Below are 21,211 nucleotides of genomic sequence, written 5' to 3'. Positions count from 1 at the left end.
TTCTTCCTATGAAGACCCCTTTGTATAGTGCAGCAGTGGGGGAGGGGTGTCACTACATTGGCTTTTACCACAAATGGCCATTTTCCACCGGGTCACTGGGCAGAATTCGCACTGAAGCTGTCGTCCTGCATACCATCGTCCATTAAAAAGAGAAAAAGCTGCTTGACAGTCTTCTTCCCTTGGAAGCAAAAAAAAAAAAAAAAAATCAAAGGTTGTGCTTTTAACTCTCATAGGGAGAGCAAACCTATTCTGAATTAGCCTTCTTGTCCATTTACTGTAGGACTACCAAGTTCAGGTCTTGTACTGCCTAGGAAGTCTTCAGAGTATTCAGGTTCCCACAGCCTAGTTTATTGGGGGACCTTTGTCATTAACCCCCTGAAAAGTCTGGTCATAAGGAAAGTGGCTGGTATCAAAGCTTCTTAATCTGCATGATTAGACCATTAAATCTTATTTATTATTCTTATTCTTCTTATTACAATTGTTAATTAAAACCATCAGTCATGGTACCACTTAGAGAAATGACAATAACATCCAGGAATGATACAGGAACTACACGGCTAGCTGGTCAAATGCATACTATTTGGAGTTTTAACCCCTTGTGCCTTAGGTATTTTCTACTCTACTCTAATTAGCCCTTTTTCAGTTTGTATTTTAGTTGTGAGAATTATAAAATATATATAAAACCATATTTATAAAAGAATCAAAACTACATAAGTATACAAAAAATGAAAAAGTATTATTTTCAAAACTTGGCTATTTCATCATGAGCTCTTCATATTGACATTTTAAAAAATACCATGCATAGGGAAGCTAAATATTCAGCAACATCAAAAAAACATACTACTGTAACTATGATGAAACATGAAGATGCATGTATGTTTACAATACTTACGACTGGTACTGAACATACACATTGCCCCGCAGATGAGGTTCCAAGTTGCAGCTGACCTAAGGAAAAAAGAATGATGTTAACAAAATTTTAAAAAGTTTCCAAAAGAAGCCAACTATCAAATGCATCTTGTCCAAGCTTAGCCCCTCAAAGAGTCCATGGTAGACTAGCACACTCGCTTATCAACTCAAGACATATCTAAGCACCTAACAACATTGCAGACCTTAACTGCCTGATCTCCATTGAGCCTTGTCTGTCATTTTTAAATCCTAAAAGTATGAAATGCTTCACATATATATAAAAACAGAGTACAGGAAACATGGTTCAACAGTTAAAAGCATTTGTGATGTGGGGGCATGGGATGTGTCTGTCTGGAATATATATGTATACTATATGTGGAGATTTCTAAGACAAATGTACACATTTAGGCATACATAAATTATGTATGTGCCAGATAAGGAAAATACATCATATACATAAATATATAACTATATACTAACCAAAATAGTATATATAATAATTATACATACTGATTCAGGTGAGTCCAATATATAGCCTCCTGTGAGCCACATGTTGACAGTTATGAACGTGGTAAAACACAAAAATCACAGTTCAATAAATCCTTTTGTTTTTGTTTTGTAACTCAGTTAGAGTTCTCAGGCATGAACTCTGCAGATGACATTATGCCACAATGTCAAAGGTCTAGACACACTTGCTGGTATTGGTTTGTACCTTTGAAATTTTTTAACTTTGTTTTTGAGACAGGGTCTCTCTACATAATCCTGGCTGTCCTGAAACTTACTATGGAGACCAGGCTGGTCTCAAATTGACAGAGATCTACCTGCCTCTGCCTCTCAAGTGCTGGGATTAAAAAGGCAAGCTCCACCATGTCTAGCTCTAAATTTTTTATATAGATTGTATTTTTATTCTTTTTCAAAGTGGTAATACAAGCCTAATGATTCAACTACTGTATACTAGCTATATCAAATCACATTTCTGTAACTGCTCATGACTATGCAAAGTGCTTCCAATCTCCCCCTCACAAAGCTGTCTCTGTAGGTATAAAAACCTCTACAGTCTTCGTAAACAAAAGCATGCTATTTATAGGTCCCTAATTCACTAGGCAGTGCACAAACTGCTCTGAGAGGGAGCTGTACTGTCTTCTGCCCAATGGTGAAATTAATACAATTTATACCATGTAGGTGTGAAGAATATCTCATTTTCATGTGTTGCCCCTACTATAAGTAGGGTTAAACAATTGATCATTGCTTTCAATTGTATAAAATGACATATAAAAAGGTCCTTAAATATTCCTACCATGCCAGGTGGTGGTGCATGCCTTTAATCCCAGCACTTGGGATGCAAACGCAGGTGGATCTCTGAGTTTGAGGCAAGTCTGGTCTACAGAGCTAGTTCCAGGATAGCCAAGGCTACAGAAAGAAACCGTTTGGAAAAACAAAAACAAAACAAAAATTCCTACTAGTGTTTAGCTTTTATGTTCATAATGAAGCTACAATGTTTTGTTTCAGGGTGTTGTCATTAGAACATCCAAATGGAGACAAGACTCCTACTCAATTTGTAATACCAGCTTTAGAAAGAAGAATAAAGGGCCTTAGGAGTCTATGTCAACCATGTCTAGGGACCTTAAAATTCACGTAATCTAGTCAGGCTTTGTGGCACATGCCTAAAATCCCAGTAATAGCGAAGTGGAGGCAGGAGAACTACTACAAGTTCAAGACCAGCCTGAGCTGCAAAAATAAAAGTGGTACAGCACTGTTGCCCAGCATGTACAAGGTCCTAGGTTCAATCCTCACGTAATGACAATATTAATAATTTAGTTCCATGGTTTCCAAAGAGCCATTGATTTTCCATAATGAATTTGATGTTCTGATCATTTCTGTACCACAAATTTCCTAAACAAGTTTCTTTTCATTTGTAGCAGTCAATGGGATTAGTATGACCTCTATCATCCTGTTTGCTTTCGAGAAAAAAAAAGTTGTGGTGGGTGAGCGGATGCAGCCTGTTACACGCAATAACGCAACTTCCACTAACCTCCTTGAAGCCCACTAGCCCTACCCTACTGCACTGGGGACAGAACCCAGAGCCTTATACATGCTAGGTAAGCACTCTCTGACTGAGCTACCGACCTGAAGTTCTGAATACAATTTCACCATTACCACTTCACAGAAGCAGGAAGATTCAGAGGGTCGTGTGAGAAACCACAGCTGTAAGCCAATCTCACTGCTGAGAGGCACACAGAGATAAAAAGACATCTAAAGAGCAAACTTGCTTCCACGTGAACCGCGGCAGACAGGACCACACACTTCCACTTCAGTGGGTATCGTTTGCTCTTAGTAGTGAGAAGATAGAAAGGCACATGCCACAGAAATAAAAGTTTAGAGAAAACTTTTAACTTGTTTTACACTTTTATTTGTATGTGCATGCTGTGCTCATGTGTGAGTGTGCAGGGCAGAGGAGAGTTTGCAAGGGGCAGTTCTCTCCTTCCACCATGTGGGTCTTGGAGACTGAACTCGGGTTGTCAGGCCTGGTGGCAAGTGCCTTTACTCTCAGAGTCATCTTGCCAGCCCCAGAGGAAAACACATTTCTTTTCATTAATTTAAATTTAATTTTTTTTTAAAAAAAAGCCTATTCTAGTTGCCCTTTTTCTCTTTATAACACTATGTGTTATTTCCCCTTATTTGGAACACAAATTTTAAAGAATGTATTTTAAATCTGTAAAGTAAATTGTAATCTCAGATTTCTTATGTCTATGGCCCTTGATTATTCCAACTCTATACTTCATTTCTGTTGTTTTGTTTTATTTTTTTGTTTTTTTTATTTTTTTCGAGACAGGGTTTCTGTGTTGCTTTGGAGCCTGTCCTGCTCTTGTAGACCAGGCTGGCCTCGAACTCACAGAGACCTGCCTGCCTCTGCATCCCGGGTGCTGGGATTAAGGCATGTGCCACCACTACCCGGCTTATACCTCATTTCTGACAGCAAGAAAAAAAAAATCCTACAGCTTTATTCCTACTTTTCTCCAAAACAAGGGACATTTCCTTTGTCCTCATATAACAAAGTTATTCAGGTTCAGATATGATCAAATCAAGATAAGCAGGAGGCCTATGTATTGGGGGTCCCTCAGAGTGTCCCAGGAAGAGCAGCAGCCAGACCTCGCCTTACTGAGTGAAACTGAATGACGGGATATATAACATTGTTCTAGGTGGACACTGAAAGGAGAGGAAGGATCCATGTCCACTGCAGACAGCAGCTAGGTGAAGGCCTAGATGGCTAGGTACGCAGGCCTGACAATCAAGTCAAACTGCTGGAGGGAGCTGCATCGCAAAGGCACTAACTACAGAAGGGTCCTTCCTGACCCAGACTCAAGCATTCCATCAGCATGCTAACACAGGTTCATGACTTCCTGTGGTATCTCCACGGCATTGGCCAGAGTGGGGGTGAACGGGAAGAGACTAGAATGGCATGCTCAGCCCCAGGCCAGACATATACTGATTAGCACATGACTCCAGCCAGGCTAACAGCCTGAGCCCGAGCTCTGCCCCTGTATGACAGGGTATTTTATGGGAAGGTGTGCCTGGCCCCTTCCCAACCTGTGCGCACCTTAAACTGAATCACTTTCCCCACGTTCTTGAACTCCGGCAGGACGTCGTGATAGAAGTCTAGGAACTGCTGGTAGGTCTCTTCCTCACTGTATTCCAGGCTTGAGTCGGGGTCATAGTCATCCCTCCTGCACTGTTCCATTCCAAACGTTGTAAACATGCTCTTAATAAGCAAGGTGGGGCTCGAGGTGGGGAAGTTGTGTTTGCGTGAACACCTGCGGAAGAAAGCGAGCAAATTCATTTGTCCAATAACTAAAAGTCACGTTAAAAATGTACCATAAACTCTGAGATCAAGAATCAAGTAACGTGGTTGCTTAGACTTAACTGTAGGACAATGAACACCGGCTTGGATATCCAGTTACAGCACACAAGAAAACTGTCCTAAAACTGTTTCTCACTGAAGTAAAAGATTGAGAATGGTTTCTAAGGTCATATACCATTCAGGAGCCTTTGATTATATTCAGAAAGATTTCTCCATGCTGAACCATAGGAAAAGGAGGTCCAATAGTGTAACAGACTGCAGTGACGGGAATCGGAAGCTGCACGAGAGACTCAAGGTGAGAATTAGCAATGTGATTTTGCTTGTACACAATTTTCAACTGATTTACATACTTAGGGAATACAGGAATCTGGACCAGTGAGACGGCTCGGTAGGTAAAAATACTTGCTACATAAAACCTGATGATCCGGATTTGATCCCTGGATCTACTTATCCTCCCTCCTCCCTCTGTCTCTGCCTCACACACACACAAAATAGTAATAATAATTAAAACATTTTTTAAGCTGGGCACGGTAGTAGGCAGTTTTAATACCAACACTCAGAAAGCAGAGGTAGGCAAATCTCTGTGAGTTCTACGACCACTTGTTCTGCATAGCAAGTGCCATGCCAGCCAGTGTTCCAAGGTGAGACAGGCCCTCAAAAATAGACAGACAGGCAGACAGACAGACAGGGCTGTCAAGTCTGAGGTTATTCTCTGAGAATGTCTGTGCGGGGAAACCTGCCTTAATCATGGGTGGGACTATTCCCCGGGCAGGGGATCCTGAACGATCTAAAATGGAGAGTTCAAACTGAGTACAGACATGCAAGCATGAAATCCTGCTCTCTGCTCTTGACTCTGGCAGTAATGTGACTGGCAGCTTCAAGTTCCTCCCACCTTGGTTTCTGCACAATCATGGACCGTAGCCTGGAATTGTGCGCCACATAAACCCTCTCTCCCTTACACGGCTTGATATTTTACCACTGCAACAAGAAAAAGAGTCAAAGCACAAAGGCAGCTGAAACCTAAAGAAGCACACATCCCCAAATCATGTGACTGAGAAGAGCCTGATCCTAGAGAGCTGGGGGTTAATCTGGCATGTGGTCATTATAAAGTACAAAAAATATAACTTAATTTTTTATTCACAAAAGTTACCCAATAACTGTGAAGAACAAGTTCTTTTCATAGTTTAAAATGAACCAAAGTAAAGCTGATTAGGCTATTCCAGAGAAATGTTTTTAAAAATCATATATATGAGTTCATTTTCTTCTTTTCTCCTTTCTCCTGAAATGTACCAGTAGGAGGGGCTAAACAGTGCAAAGTTCTAAATAAATTTTTCCTGGTTAGGGTTCCCATTAAAAAATCAGTAAGACAGGGCAGTGGAGGCACACACCTTTAATCCCAGCACTTGGGAGGCAGCCTCTATAGAGTTTCATCAAGGACAGCCAAGACTACACAGAAAACCACGTCTCAAAAAACAACAACAACAAAAAAAATCAGTAAGACAAACTTAGGGAAAGAAAAACTTAGGAAGTAAGTTATAGAGTAGCGAACACAGTAAGGGCCAGAGTGATACAATGGCCCTGGCCTCAACAATAGCCATCCTGATCTACAGAGAGGTCTAGGCCACCCCAGACTAGAGTAAGACCCTGTTGCAAAACAACAAAGATATAATTAAGGTGTCTCTGCAGCCTAGCACCCAATTAGTGTTGTTCTCAACCTTAGTCAGAGAACCTTCTTTTGTGGTGGACAGTGGTTAATAACCGGCCAAACTGTGGAGCAGAAGTGCCTGCTGAATGCTCAACTCCCAACGGAAAGGGGGATGGAAAAAATGTAAGAGCTGGTAGATGAGACTGAATGGTATGACACACAGCTTCCAGCACACAGCATGGCCACTGCATTCGTGAAGTCAAAGCAGCTATGGTTGGTTACCTTTGTAAGACGTAGTAGTCTGAATGAGAATGGACCCCACAAACTCACGTAGAGGTCCCTAGTTGGTAGACCGTTTAGGGAAGGATTAAGAGGTGTGTCACTTGGGATAGGCTTTGAGGTTTCAAAAGCCCACACCAAGCCCAGACTGTCTGTCTCCCCACCCCCACCCCACTCCTCCCTCCCCCGCCACTCTACCCCTTTTGGTCTCTGGATCAGGATATAAAGCACTCAGCTACTGCTCCAGCACCATGTCTGTCTGCTTCCCACCATGGTGATAATGAACTAAACCCTCTGAGATTGTAAGCAAGCCCCCAATTAAATGTTTTCTAAGAGTTCTCTTGGCTAGACCATGGTCTCTTCACAGCAACAGAACATTAAGACACCGAGACCTGCATGAATTCAAGCACATCAACATTCTAGCATTGATAGGGGTGAGGTACTTAATGCCTTGTCTCTAGCCATCAACAGCTGCGGGGGATAAGGGACTTCGGAATGCAGCTACTGGGAAGTTGCCAATGACCCAGTAAATGACCATGCACATACAAGCAAAACTAATTAAACTCAGTGGATTACTTAAACAAGAAAAGACATTATTTAAAAAAGAAAAGATATGACAACAGAAAGAGGATGTATTGGGGAAAATGGATCCAGGGAGTGGGGGGGGGAATAAGACAGTAATGGAGGTGAATATGACCAAAATACAGTTTAGACGTGTATGAAATTGTCAAAGAATCAAACAACAACAAAAAACTATAACCAAAAAGTTGAACACACAAAAGCAAGCCTCCAAAGTGTTTCTCTGCCTGGCATGGTGTATATATGCCTGGAATCCTAGCTACTCAGGAGGCAGAGACAGGAAGATGACAAGTTCGAATTCAGCCTGGATTATGGACTAAGACCTCCTTTGGTTAAAAAAGGAAAGAAACAGAGGCATTTCTTTGGCATCTGCCAATCCTTAACAGAGATGATCCAGCTATGCTATTTGGAGCAAATGATCCAGCCTCTCCACCAAAGGGAAACACTACAGTCTATTTGTATGAAAGGACAGCGCTGACTTTCATAAGCACTAACTATGCAGTTCTATGCACCTCAGTACTTCACAATGCAAATAGGCATGTTGTTCTCATACTCTGATAGTGTAATGGTAAACTCTCATATGCCTTATGACAATGGCAGAAGCGGTCACAAACTAATCTCACTACAGCCTGTATTTTTTTCTTTGAACAACTATCAAAGATGGAATCTGACAGGCCACTCCCTTTTCCACAAGGGATTATCTGTCCAGTATTCATAAAACTATTCAACGCACCTGCCCTCTCACGTCCAACAGGGGAATCCTGAATCTGGCTTCCACGGGCCTTAAATCTCAAGGAAATTAGAGATACACCATAAACCTTAAAGGCAGCTTGGCTCAACTACCCATGCAAATGTGAACTAAAGCTGGGGCTCATTTCTCTCTGGAAGGCCATCTGTCCAGCATCTTTCTTTAGTAGGAGCGCTTTTATGCAGACCACTATTTATTTACCGTGTGCTTGAACCCATGCCACGGTACAAGTGTGAAAGCCACAGCAACACTAATAGGAGTCCGTTATCTCCTTTCACGACGTAGATCCAGAGATGGACTTCAGGTCCCCAGGCTTGACAGTAGGCACCTTTACCCACTGGGCCATCTCACTGGCTCATAAGCAGATCACGGGTTACTATTTCTTTTTGAGACTGAACTTAGAAAAAAAAGGTTCCTAAGGTACCAAAGGGAGGGTAACCTCCTTCCCTCAGTTCCGCAGATCCACAAAAAGAAAAAAGAGCCTTTCTACTTCTTACCAGACTCTGAGCCCTTTCTAGGATATTCTGGCCACTCACAATTCCAGCCATCAAATCCAGAATCTAAAGGCTCCTCAAAACTAGTTACCCTAGCCTCTGAAATCCCGATTCAATTTGAAGTGAGACTGACTGATTTTATCCTTTTTTACTTGCTTCCATTATGTGTCCAGAGAACTACTATTCTCTTTTAATTTTTTTTAAAAAATCTTAATACTATTTATGTGTCCTTGTGGGGGGTATGCATGAGTCCAGGTGCCTGCTGAGGTCAAAGAAGAGTGTCAGATCCCCTGGAGCTTGAGTCCCGGGACACTGATGTGGGCTGTGAGAACTGAACTCGGGTCCTCGGAAAAAGCAGTATCTGTTCTTAACTGCCAAGCCATCTCTCCAGGCCAAAACTATCATTCTTGAAAACGAAATGATAAACTGGGCATAGCGGCACACAACTGTAATCTCAGCAGTCAGGAGGTGGCGGCAGGATGAGCAGTAGCCCAAAACCAACCTTGGCTACAAAGAGGGTTCAAAGCCAGCCTGGGCTCTATGAGACTATCTCAAAAAAAAAAGAAAAAAAAAACAAATGATTACTGGGTGTGGTAGCACATACCTTTAATCTCAGAATTTAGGAGGGAGAAAGAGATGGATCTATAACTTTGAAGGCAGCTACACAAGGAGACCTCAAAAACAAAACAAAACAAAACAAAACAAAACAAAAGCCGGACGGTGGTGGCACATGCCTTTAATTCCAGTACTTAGAATGCAGAGGTAGGCGGATCTCTGTAAGTTCGAGGCCAGCCTGGTCTACAAGAGCTAGTTCCAGGTCAAGCTCCAAAGCTGCAGAAAAACCCTGTCTCGAAAAAACAAAAAAAGAAAGACAAAGATTAAGATTATACCTTTTCTTCCACAGAACAGGTATACAGAAACTAGACTATGCCTCAGATAGAGTTGCTTACTGTTAGCAAGTATTTGCTTCCTCTTCTTTTTTCTTTTTTTTTTTGGTTTTTCAAGACAAGGTTTCTCTGTGTAGCTTTGGAGCCTGTCCTGGAACGGGCTCTTGTAGACCGGAGTCTGGCCTCAAACTCACAGAGAATCGCCTGCCTCCGGAGTGCTGGGATTAAAGGCGTGTGCCACCACTGCCAGCTTGCTTACTTTGAATTATGCAGTCATACTATAAAATATCATCCATCATTACCTGGCGTATAGTAGGCTTCAACTATATGCTAAATGACTAAAGACATCAATACTTCCATGTGTCTTATCATAAAAAATAAAAAGGCAGGAAACATAAATACATGAGAAAACGGGAACAGTAACAACAAAAAATATGAACAATAAAAATTCATGAGCCATGCATGCATCCCTACGTGTTCCCCATGCTCGTCCCATTTAAGGAGTCTCAAGTGTCCTCAAAAAGGTATGTTTCATCTTCATTTCATAGATGAAGAAATTAAGATGTAAAGCTTAACTTTCCCACTGGCCACAAAAGCCAGTTTTTGAACCCAAAGGGTCTGTTCTTAAGTTGACCGATGGCAGTGAAAAGTCTATTCACTAAAACCCTATCTTTCACAAACATCCCTAAACACACGCCAAACGGGAGAAGACTACTTGAGGCACAGTTTATCCTTGAAAAGATAGTTCTGGCTACTCTAATCACTTCTAACATGTAATTTTCCCCATCCAAGTTGTCCTCTGAGGACTCATGGAAGTTGGTTTCTCATAGAAGAAACCAAGAAGTAAACAGTCTTCCTTGAGTCTCACCGGGCATATAAACCACTTAAAAGGCAGGCCCCACGTCCACCAGTAGATGGTCAACACAAAACAAACTCAGTAATATTTTGGAAGGTTTTTTTGTCTCACAAGGCTTTGTCTAGGCATTTCTTTTACTATGCAGACCTTTTGCTTATATAATGTGGTTTCTTGTTTTGTGTTTTTATAGGATTTCTGTGCGTGAGAATGTGTGTCTCTACATCTGTATCTGGTTTTTTTCCCCCTCTGGCTCTTTTTTTTTTCTGTTCTTTTGTACTATTCTGGCTTGTTTTTAATTTACTTTTTAGATGTCTGTCTGTTTTCTAAGGAGAGAAAGAAAGGCTGTAGATTCTGGTGGGTGGAGAGGTAAGGAAAGATCCAGGAGGATCTAGGGGAGGAAAAGTCATGATCAGAATGTATTATGTGAAGAAAATCTTGTTCTCAATTTCAAAAAAAGAAAAAGGGTTTTCTTACGGCTATGGAACGCAAAGGATCCACTCTGTTAAACCTGTCTAGTAGGCGGGGCAAGGAGGTACCACATACCTTACGGAGAACATCTCACACAGAAGCCTATGCCTCTTCCACAACTCCAACACTTTCCATCATTTCATTCTGACACAAAGCAAAATCCATTACCTATCGCCAAATCTGCAAGCTCCCGTTTTAGTGTAGAATGGACAATTGGCTCGATCTTTCTCCAATACTCTTACATCCGTGGGCGGTTCTGGGTTCTGCCAGGTGCCACCATTTTCCAACTGTTAAAAATAACCATGACTTAACTGATGATGTAAAAGCCCACCAAAGACTTGCTTGTCCAAATAGTCAAATATTTTAATCAAGAAGAAAAATACTTTCATATATAAACATGCATAGTTAAATTACAATCAAATCTTAAGGGCAATTGTTAGAAACATGAGCTGTACTTCTTTCTTGGCTCCCAGTCATTTTCCTTGATTGGGGGGTTACTTAATGTCACCAGATACAGTCATGAAGGTCTTCTTTCTATCTATCTGTTCCGAAAGGGTCCACGGTCATAGGGAGCCACCAGAGAGAAGTACAGTTATTCTGAATCAAGGTGCGTAAACCAACCATTTGGAGCCGGTAGTATGTGATGTAACTTACATACATTTCTAGAACTTAATACAAGCAGAGCCCATGGGGTGATGTAATACTCTTCTACTGTAACTGCAAGGTCACACAAGTGATTCCAGGTATCCAGAAGTAATCAAAACAAAATACCACAAAACTCATGGTTTTGGAACTATTATTGTTCCTAATGAAATATCAATTGATCTCAAAATCTTTAAGGTGGTGTCTCTCCAAGTAGCCCAGGCTAGCCTCAAACTTGTGGTTATTCTCCTGCTTCAGCCTCCCCAGGGCTAGATGACTGGAAGGTGCACCTCTACCTATCTCAAAGTCTTAATTGAAAGGTTGTGAAAATACCTCATTTTCAGCCTGATCCAGCATCTTCTGCACAGCTTCCTATAAGTGGTGCAAACATAGGACTAATGAAAACCAGGATGTCAGGTAAGTCATGTCCGGTTTCTCTAGTTATGAATCTCATATATGACACCCCACACGTGAACACACATACAAAAGGCTTCTGATTCTGATTTCCTTTCTAAGCATATATCTCCTAAAAAGCTTTCAAAAGATATATAGCTTAGAATTTTTATTCAAATACAAAATTTGAATAGAGCACATTGCAAATATTTAAGTCATAATAGCTTCAGTAACATATCTGTACATAAATACCATGTTCTAGCTCTTGATATATCAATGACTATATTTTAAAAGTTAGGTTAAACATCACAAATATTTAACAGAAGCAAAAATATGACATAGTAAGTAGTAATTAGGATTTAAGAGAAATCTCAAACCTTCAGTAAGATAAAGGAAGTCCAACAAGGTAGCAATAAATCTCTAAGTAGTTGGATTTAAATACATATAGTCAGGTACCTTAGCGCCTTAAAACCATATATACAACTGTGTTTAGCTGCTTACTTGGTAAGTCTGCCTGGTCCTGGCAACTTATATCATTGAAGCAGTCAGGTATGGTGGCACAGGCCTTTGATTCCAGCCGTGAAAGGCAGAGGCAGGTGGAGCTCGGAGTTCTAGGCCAGCCTGGTCTACAGAGTGAGTTCCAGAATGGTCAGGGCTACACAGAGAAACCCTACCTTAAAAAACCAAACCACACCAAACAAAAAACAAGAAAAACAAACCAAGGCATCATAGTTTAATGTGACCAAAACAGGTTCTTTTGGCTTTGGTTTTGGCTGAGGGTTAGAAATCAAACTCAAGGTTTTACTTTTACCAGTAAGTTATACCCCAGCCCCTAAAGAGACCTCTAGATCTCCACCTACTCACCTTCATCCTCCAAACCTAAATATCCCCAGTAACTGGCACTGCCATTTTCCCATTTGTTTAGAAAAACAAACAAAACAAACAAAACCGACACCTAAAACATGACTTCTGCTCCTTTTCCTTCTCCCTGCCATGCAATTTGCGATCTAGTCAGCCCTGTTATCTGTCTGAAGCTGTCCTCGTCCAAGCCAGCGTTATCTCCGGTTCATTGTAATCGGTCATCCTATTTCCTCTCTGGCCCCTGTTCTTTGTAGAGAAATCAGGGTGCTCTGCTGGAGGTGACATTGCTAACAGGATGAAGTCACCCCTTGTTTAAAAGCCCTCATCATAGTATGGTAAATAAAACCTAACTTTTCAATCTAAGAGGTTTGTGATCCTCCTGCCTCCGCCTCCTTCAGCAAATCCCACAGAGGGTGACACCAACACAGTAATCTGGGCTCAAATAACCTGGGCACAGAGACTGACGCGGCAAGCAAGGGGCCTGCTTGGGTCTTCACCAGGACTTCTGCACCACATTGGCTGCTAGCTTGGTGTTTCTGTGGGACTCCCAACAGTGGGAGCCGGTGTACCTCTGACTCTTTAGCCTGCTCCTAGGACTCTTCCTCCTATTGGGTTGCCTTGTCCAGTCTGGATGAGGGCTTTTGCCTTGTCTTATTGTGTCTTATTTTGCCCTGTTTGACTCCTGTCTCTTGGAAGCCTGTTCTTTCTGTTCTTCTCTGAAGAGGAAACAGAAGGGGGGTGGGTCTGGGGAGAGGGGGAGTGGAGAGAGGGGAGACTAGTCTAGCTGTATTGAGAGAAGAATCTATTTTTAATTTTGGAAAAAAAAACCTAAGAGGCTCTGCATGATCTGCCCCTTCCGTTCCTCTCTACTTTCTCCCACGCCCCCAGTCTCCTGTGGTCTCTAAGTTTCAGGTGACCCCAGAATCCTTCCTCCCAATATCCCTACACTCGGGTGCTAATTACCTCAAACACCACTTCCACAGAGACTTCCTCGGCCAGGTAATCCAAATAAGTATCTTGATCCCCATTATTCCACTATCCTTTCTTTCTTTATAGAGCCTACTATCCATAAAATGTGTTTTGCTGACTGCCCTCTGCCCCCCCCCCATCTAGAAAAGGTCACTCAAGGAGAGCTGAGACTGTGCTTTTCACTGCCTGTCTCTGTCCACCCATGAGGTGTCCGGCACGCGAAGAAACACACGTCGCACATTCCTTTATATGTGCTTTATACATGGATTTCATTTTACCCACTTCTCCTGAACCGGGCTCCCTTTAAAACAAAAGCATTTAAAAGAAGCCTTAGCTTTTAACTGATCCCTGAAAGTTGGAGAATATTCTACTATTAAAACAGGACTTGGTTCATCTCTGTAAAGTACCAACAATCTAAACTGTGCCCCTAACATCCCCATCTGGATATTGCCTCATTTGGAAGGCAGTGCCCAAACAAGGGTGCCAACACCCTGTACCGGATCTGCCACCTGAGACACAAAACTGGTTGTGGAGACTGCCGCTACCTTTCCATGACACATATATCTCTTCCCATTCTAAGATGAGTGACTACGGAATATCATGCCGTTCAAATTTGGTGATGCTAAAGAAAAAAAAAGAATAAAGAATAGCCTCATGAATCAGTCAAGGCAAAATGAGCCGTGTTATATTTGAAATAAATACACTGTTGAAGGCCAGCAGGAAAACAAACCAATCTTATAAAGAATCCCATAAAATGTACACGAGATATGCATATACAATACAGAATTTCCTTTTTTGTAAGCAATAGTGGGGGTTATTAAGGAAAGGTTTTTAACAAAGATTTAAGCATAAGCATTAAGAGAAACATGTAAGAAAAGGACAGTAGCCTATGTCCTAGAGTGCGCACAGGTTTCTCAAACAGAAGGTCCCTTGGAATTTCTTAAATGACTGCCATTTGCTTTGACAACAACGTTAGATAGAACACCAGATGCAATAACAAAACTATTTAATTCCTTAATGACTAACATCCTGATTCTATGCAATTAATTCTTGTTGAGATGCCATTAGCTGTTAAGTCGCATATGAATTAGTAAGCGTGCAAGCTATTCAAGATACTATTCTTCTGGGAAGAAGTCAACACATATACAACAGAATCATAGGAATGATTATTAGAATGTAGAAGTTAACACTTGCTACAGCGCGGTACAGAGTGTAAAGCAGGGCCAGATGCCCGGTTTACAGAAATGGTTTACTGGAACCCAGCCACATCCATTCATATACATACTATTTCTGTCTGCTTCAGGGTGCACTGGCAGAGCTGGATGGCCACAGAAGCCATACACACATCACAGCTAAAACACTGATTATCTGCCCCTTGGGGAAAATGTTTACCCATCTCCAACATAAAAGGTAAGGTAACTTGGGCAAAGGAATCTGCCATTGCACGGCCCAAAGAAGAGAAACATAGGGAAGCTAGTCTAGAGTCTTCCTAACAAAAACTGACACTTTCCAAATGAACAGAGCACAAGCAAAAACTAAAACCAAACCCCAGCCCTGACATGCCCACTGCCGATTCCGCAAGCCCGTCACATGCACACGTGCACACTAAGAAGATACGCAGGGCTCTATCCTCCCACGATAGAAGTCACCTCTCTTTCTCTCTTCTCCTGCTGTCTCTGCTCCTCTTCCTCTCGTTCTTTTCTCTGCTGCTCTTCCCATTCTGCTTTTAATTTTCTCTTTAAAGGAAAAAAAGAGAAAGTCATTTTTTTTCAAACTCATGCTTAAAAACACATAGCCTACAGAGTAAATGACTGAAAAATTTTAGAACGAGACCATAGAAAAAGAGATAATATCAGGTTTTTTCTAAATGTTAACACATGCAGCTCCTTTTCTGTTTACACAATGTTGAGGCTAGAACCCAAGGACATGCACATGCTGGGCTAGAGCTCTCCCACAGAGCTATATCCCCAACTGCAAGAAAACAACTTCTTTTTTTCTCTCTTTTTTTAAATTTGTTTTGTGTTTGTTTTGTTTCAAGACAGGGTTTCTCTGTAGCTTTGGAGCCTGTCCTGGAACTAGTTCTTGTAGACCAGGCTGGCCTCGAACTCACAGAGATCCGCCTGCCTCTCCCTCCCAAGTGCTGGGATTAAAGGAATGTGCCAGAGATTTTATTTGTGTGTGAGTGTCCCTGTGAATGTATGTACATGTGAGGGTACACATGCAGCAGTCAAAACAGAGCACGGAATCCCTCAGAGCTCAAGTTAGACAGTTAGTTGTGAGTCACATGGGTGGTGAAACCCAGGACCTCTGGAAGAGCAGCCAGTAAGTGCCCTTAACCACTGAGCCATCTCTCCAGCCCCACAAATAACAACTCTATTTAATGTGTATTGGCGTCATGCCTGCATGAATGCATATGTCTGCACTATGTGCATGCCTGGTGTCCCAAATACCAGAAGACCCCCAGAACTGGACTTGTGGATGGTTGTGAGCCACCTTGAGGGTGCTGGAAATCAAACCCAAGTCGTTTAGAAGAACCAGTGCTCTGAACAACTGCGCCATCTGTCCTGATAAACAGCTCTCTATGAGACTTACTTCAGTTAAGTACTTACTCAGTTAACAGGCTATTTAATACTCTACCTCTTGTTCTTCCTTCCGTTTTCGAGCTGCCTCTTCTTTTTTCTTCTTTGCCCTGAATTCCTCTTGTGCCTTCTCTTCCCTCCGTAACCATTCTTCATGCAATCTTTGCCTGTTAATATAATGATGTAGTCAGTAAAAACAAATGGGAATTTCTAGAATGTATCAAAGACAGGAAACCAAAATACGACATGAAAATCTTAAGGTATTTCTGTAAAGCAGCGAGGAGGCATGGGTTTTGGAAAAGCAACTATCTTCCTGGACAGAAATAAGTGACAATTACTATTCCCTTTCAATAGAATTTATGGCTGTGACATCTTTTCTTTCTGGAAGAAGGTAACAGTGACTTTCATGTCAGGAAAACATCTCAAAGCAACATCTATATGGGTTTCCACACTCATATGGTATTATTCTTCCGGGTCTATGCTTTCTTTGCCCAATACCATTACTAATTCCTCCTCCTCGTTTTTTTTTTTTGTTTTGAATTTTTTGAGTCAGGGTCTCTCTATGTAGCCCTGGCAGTCCTGGAACTCACTATGTAGACCAAGCTGGCCTGAGACTCAACGATTTGCCAGCCTCTGTCTCCTCAGTGCTAAAATTAAAGGTATACACAACATCTCACGAAATCTACATTTGCTAATTTATTTTTACAACTTTTCATCTTGTCTTAAAACTTTCATTTGTATGTGTATGAACATCCGCTGGCATCTAAACATCGGTATCACATGCATACCTGAAAAGGCCAAAAGAAAGCATCGGATACCCTGGAACGGAAATTACAGATGACTGTGTGCCAGCACATGGATGCTGGGAACAGACCTGAGTCAAAGTAAGCGTTCTGACTCACTGAGTCTTCTCTCCAGCTCCCTTAAAACTTTTATGACATGCTCATGACCCACAGTGGCACTTCCCCCCCCCCCCAGCAATTTAAATAGTCGAAGGCAAATCACAGGAATCCCTTAACTCTATGGAATAGAAACTCAAAGATTATAGAGAAAGACGTCAGGACTTTTAACGTTGTAATGATGAAACTGACTTTTTAAAGGCACAGACTAGCCAGAAGGTACATGTCGATGGTCCCAACAACTGGAAGGCTGAAACAGGATTACAAATTCTAGGCTAATCTGGGCTTACATAGTGAGACCCTAGCCCCCCATAAAACAAACAACACCCCTCCCCCCAAAAAGATAATGTTACCATAAATTGGTACGTCCCAGACATTCAAGAGCACAAGCTTCTCATTTAAAATCTTCATTGTCAATGTGAGTAGATTTGGAATCATCTAGGAAACGCTGCTCTGGGCATGCCTGTGAGGGAGTTCCCGGGAGTATTAACTGACGAGGGAAGACTCACCCTAAGTATGAACCCGTATCTTATAGACTGCGGTTCCTGGCTGAATATGAGCCTGTATCTTATAGACTGTGATTCCTGGCTGAGTATGAACCCGTATCTTATAGACTGCGGTTCCTGGCTGAGTGTGAGCCCGTATCTTATAGACTGTGGTTCCTGGCTGAGTAATAAGAGAAAGGGGGGAAAAGATGAGTGCTTACTCCCTGACTAAAAGAGACAACTGGAGCCAGGTTGTGATGGTACATGCCTTTAATCTCAGCACTTGGGCAACAGAGGTTACCCTGATCTACAGAGTAGCCAGTTCCAAGACAGTCAGGGCTACACAGTGAAACCCTGTCTTGAAAAACCAAAAACTATAAAAATAAAAATAAGAAAAAAATTGACAATTGGAACAGCAGTTTCTCGTTCCTACCACCACAGCCAAGAGTAGTTACCATACCTTCCCCTGTCTGATGAACTACAGAGGACTATAGATTATGAACAAAGAATTATGCTACATCCATATAACACATAGCGTCGTTAGAATTAGGTCTTTGTGTCAACTCTAAAATATAAATGTGTTTATTTACCAATTAGAAAAGCAATGAAAGCCGGGTAGTGGTGGCACATGCTTTTAATCCCACCACTCAGGAGGCAGATGCAGGAGGATCTCTGTGAGTTTGTGGCCAGTCTGGTCCACAGAGTGAGTCTGAGGGCAGCCAGGGCTGTTACACAGAGAAACCCTGTCTCTAAAAACAAAAGGAAAAGAAAAGCAGAGCAATGAATAATACTAAAAAAAGAAAGAAAGAAAAAACAAACAAACAAAAAAACAGTATGAGGATGGCATGAGCCAGTAATTCCAGCATTCAGTAGGCTAAGGCAGGAAGGGGAGACCAGCCGGGAAAATAATAACAAAAGAGAAAGAAAGGGAAAAAAGACATCTAATTTTAGCCTGTCGGCTAGAGATTTAGTTTATAAGAGGTATTTTTTTTTTTACAGTATTTTATACAGAAAGCCTTCCCTAGCTGGTAAGGATGGATAATATTACAATAACCCAACAGTTGACTTTAAGTGCTTCAGTTAGTCCTGACCTCTCTTCCTCCATCAGCCTTTCTTCTTCCAACCGTTTTTCTTCAGCAATAGGATCTTCTTCCTCCTCGTTCTGTGCCAATTCTGTAGAAATTCACACGTTTTATTAAACTGAGTCTTAATTCATGGAAAATGCATAAATCTCTAATCGTTACAATGACGGTAAAAACTTAAAACTAAGGCAGTGCCACACGCCTTTTATCTCAGCACTCAGGAGGCAGAAGCAAACAGATGTCTGAATTTGAGGCCAGCTTCATCTACACAGTAAATTCCAGGGTTAGAGATCCTACCTCAAAAATTTTTTTAAAAATACTTAAAAGGGATAGTATTTTCATCTGGGAGTGGACCCCTCATCCTCTGGAAGAACAGCCAGTGGTTTTTTTAAAAAACTTTTGTTCTTTCATACATTACATCCCAGGGGCAAGTTCCCCTCCCTCCAATCCTCCCAGTCCCTCTCCTGCACCTTCCCTCTTCCCCAGAGCAACTCCTGAGTCCCATCAATTAAAAAAGAACAGGCCACCCAGGGATAGCCACCAAACAAGAGAGGACTTTTCTGTGTAGACCAGGTTGGTCTCAAATTCAGAGATCTGTTGGAGGAGGCTGCTTGTTTATTTCCTGGCCACCCAGATTCCCGAAATAATTACACAGAAATCTGTATTAATTGCTATACTGTTTGGCCAATAGCTTAAGCGTATTTCTGGCTAACTCATATCTTAAATTAACCCATTTCTATTAATCTGTGTATCACACCACGTGGCTGTGGCTTATCGGCAAGGTTCCAGTGCCTATGTCTCCTGCGGGCAGTTACATGGCTTCCCTCTGACTCCGCCTACTCTCCCTATATATCTTTTTCAGCCTGGCTATATTCTGTTAAGCCACTGGCAGAAAGCAGATTCTTTTATTCACTAACCAATAAAAGCAACACATATACAGAAAGACTGCCCACACCAGAGATCCACCTGCCTCTGCTCTCAAGTGCTGGGATTAAAAGCATGCAGCACTAGCTGCAGTCAGCGTTCTTAACCATCGCTCCAGCCCCAAATTACTTTTTTTAAATCAGCGGTTCCATAATGATACTCAGGCTGTGCAAAGGGTTCAGAAAAAAACTACTTAATCATTTGGCAAATTTATATGAAGCATGAATATTTCAATGTCCTATTTTTTTCAACTTCTGTACATTGTAATATTTTCAAAAATAAAAACGTGGTAAAAGAGTTCCAATAGAAGAAAACATTATATCTTCTATTCAAAATTTCAATTTGAAGGTGGGGGAGGCAGTGACAATGAAGACAAAGTAAGCTTAAGAAATCGTTTAACAACTCATCTTCAGGCTTCAAGGAAAAGGATTTTGTCATCAATATCAACAATTTACCGTTGTTTTTCTTTTCATCCTTGACATGACATCCTGTCTCTCCTGGGTTAGTTCTTTCTCAAGGACTGTTAAGCACGGCCTCTGTGGTATGACTGGTAGCCATAACCTAGAACTGCTGTGCGATTTCAACCCTATTGCCTGCATTTATACGTACTAAGTTTACAAATCTACTAAATTTATAAACCTAAATCATAAATATCGGGTTCTGTCCCTTGAAAGCCAAACAGCATAGTGGCTAGCTGCACAGATGGCCTTCCACCTCGGGTTTGTGCAGGAAATAGAGGGAGCTGAGGATGCCATGTCTAGCACGCAGCAAACAATCAGAAGCAACTTGGCATGGTGACCGCACTCCTGTCACCCCAGAAATGGGGAGGGGGAGGCAGGAGAATCAGAAGTTCAGTCATCCTCAGTTACACAGCGAATTTTAAAGCCAGCCTATTCGAGGCCATAGCTCAAGCGGGGGTGGGAGTGGAGCGGTAGAGGGGGCAATTTCATACCCAGAAGAAAGGTTTCTAATACCTGCATCTCTCAATCTGGCGAGCTCCTGTCGCCGTTTCTTTCGTTTCTCCTTCTGCCGAGCAGCCCTGGACTTCTTATGGCTGGAAGATTGGAAAACGCACACGCACGGTGTGAGCCACGGTGCACGGAGCGCAGCACCCTCAGCTCCGGGTCTGCCAAGGACAGCACTCGGAGGCAGAGGACGCAGGCGGGCTTCCAGTGCTGTCATCCCGACTCCCGCCATTCAAGTCTCCCATCCCCGACAGCAGATGCCCTCCATCTCCTTCCCTCCTCGCCTCCCCAAACCACAGCTGCCCAGTACAGTCAGGGATTCTGGCCAAAAGCAGATTAATAATCGTCCCCACGCGCGTGGCGGCGGCCTAGGTCGCCTCCGTTCGTCATCGTTTGCTGTGCTATACCTCATTTTCACTGGAAGCTCAGTCGGCTCCAACGTCGCCATGTTGCCGCCTTCTCCTCTCCCACAACAAGGTCTGAGCGGAAGAAGCATCACAGATGACGACACTTGGTCGCCCACGCAGCGCAGCCAACCGGATGGGCTCAAGACGGCAGGAGGGAGGTTTCCTCCCGCAGCTAAGCAGGCTGGCAATGCAATCTGAGAAACTGTTTCCTCACCGAAGCCGCCTCCGGAGCTCTCCCTCCCTCCATCCGGACTCGAGCCTTTGCTTCCCAGAGCTTCCTA

The 21,211-nt window shown here is 42.3% G+C and overlaps 1 protein-coding gene across 2 annotated transcripts in view; it reads right to left on the bottom strand.

The window, feature by feature from the left end:
• The window catches only part of Zrsr2 (zinc finger CCCH-type, RNA binding motif and serine/arginine rich 2), a 26,980-nt gene extending 5,769 nt beyond the window's left edge, over positions 1–21,211 (bottom strand). Inside the window, exons 1-10 of one of the 2 annotated variants that reach the window (XM_048440633.3) lie at positions 20,931–21,210; positions 20,533–20,612; positions 18,644–18,725; positions 16,227–16,335; positions 15,239–15,325; positions 11,700–11,738; positions 10,893–11,011; positions 4,508–4,721; positions 893–948; positions 69–178 (exon numbers count right to left, since the gene is read on the bottom strand). In XM_048440633.3, coding sequence (XP_048296590.1) covers positions 69–178; positions 893–948; positions 4,508–4,721; positions 10,893–11,011; positions 11,700–11,738; positions 15,239–15,325; positions 16,227–16,335; positions 18,644–18,725; positions 20,533–20,612; positions 20,931–21,019 — 985 coding nt within the window. In that variant the 5' untranslated portion in view covers positions 21,020–21,210. Of the gene's footprint in view, positions 1–68; positions 179–892; positions 949–4,507; positions 4,722–10,892; positions 11,012–11,699; positions 11,739–15,238; positions 15,326–16,226; positions 16,336–18,643; positions 18,726–20,532; positions 20,613–20,930 lie in introns of both variants that reach the window. The other variant, XM_085684548.2, reaches the window with a different exon arrangement.

This window comes from Myodes glareolus, chromosome X (genome assembly GCF_982192425.1).
Source record: "Myodes glareolus chromosome X, mMyoGla1.1, whole genome shotgun sequence".
Classification (NCBI taxonomy): Eukaryota; Metazoa; Chordata; class Mammalia; order Rodentia; family Cricetidae; genus Myodes; species Myodes glareolus.
This window is presented reverse-complemented; position numbering and strand designations above follow the sequence as displayed.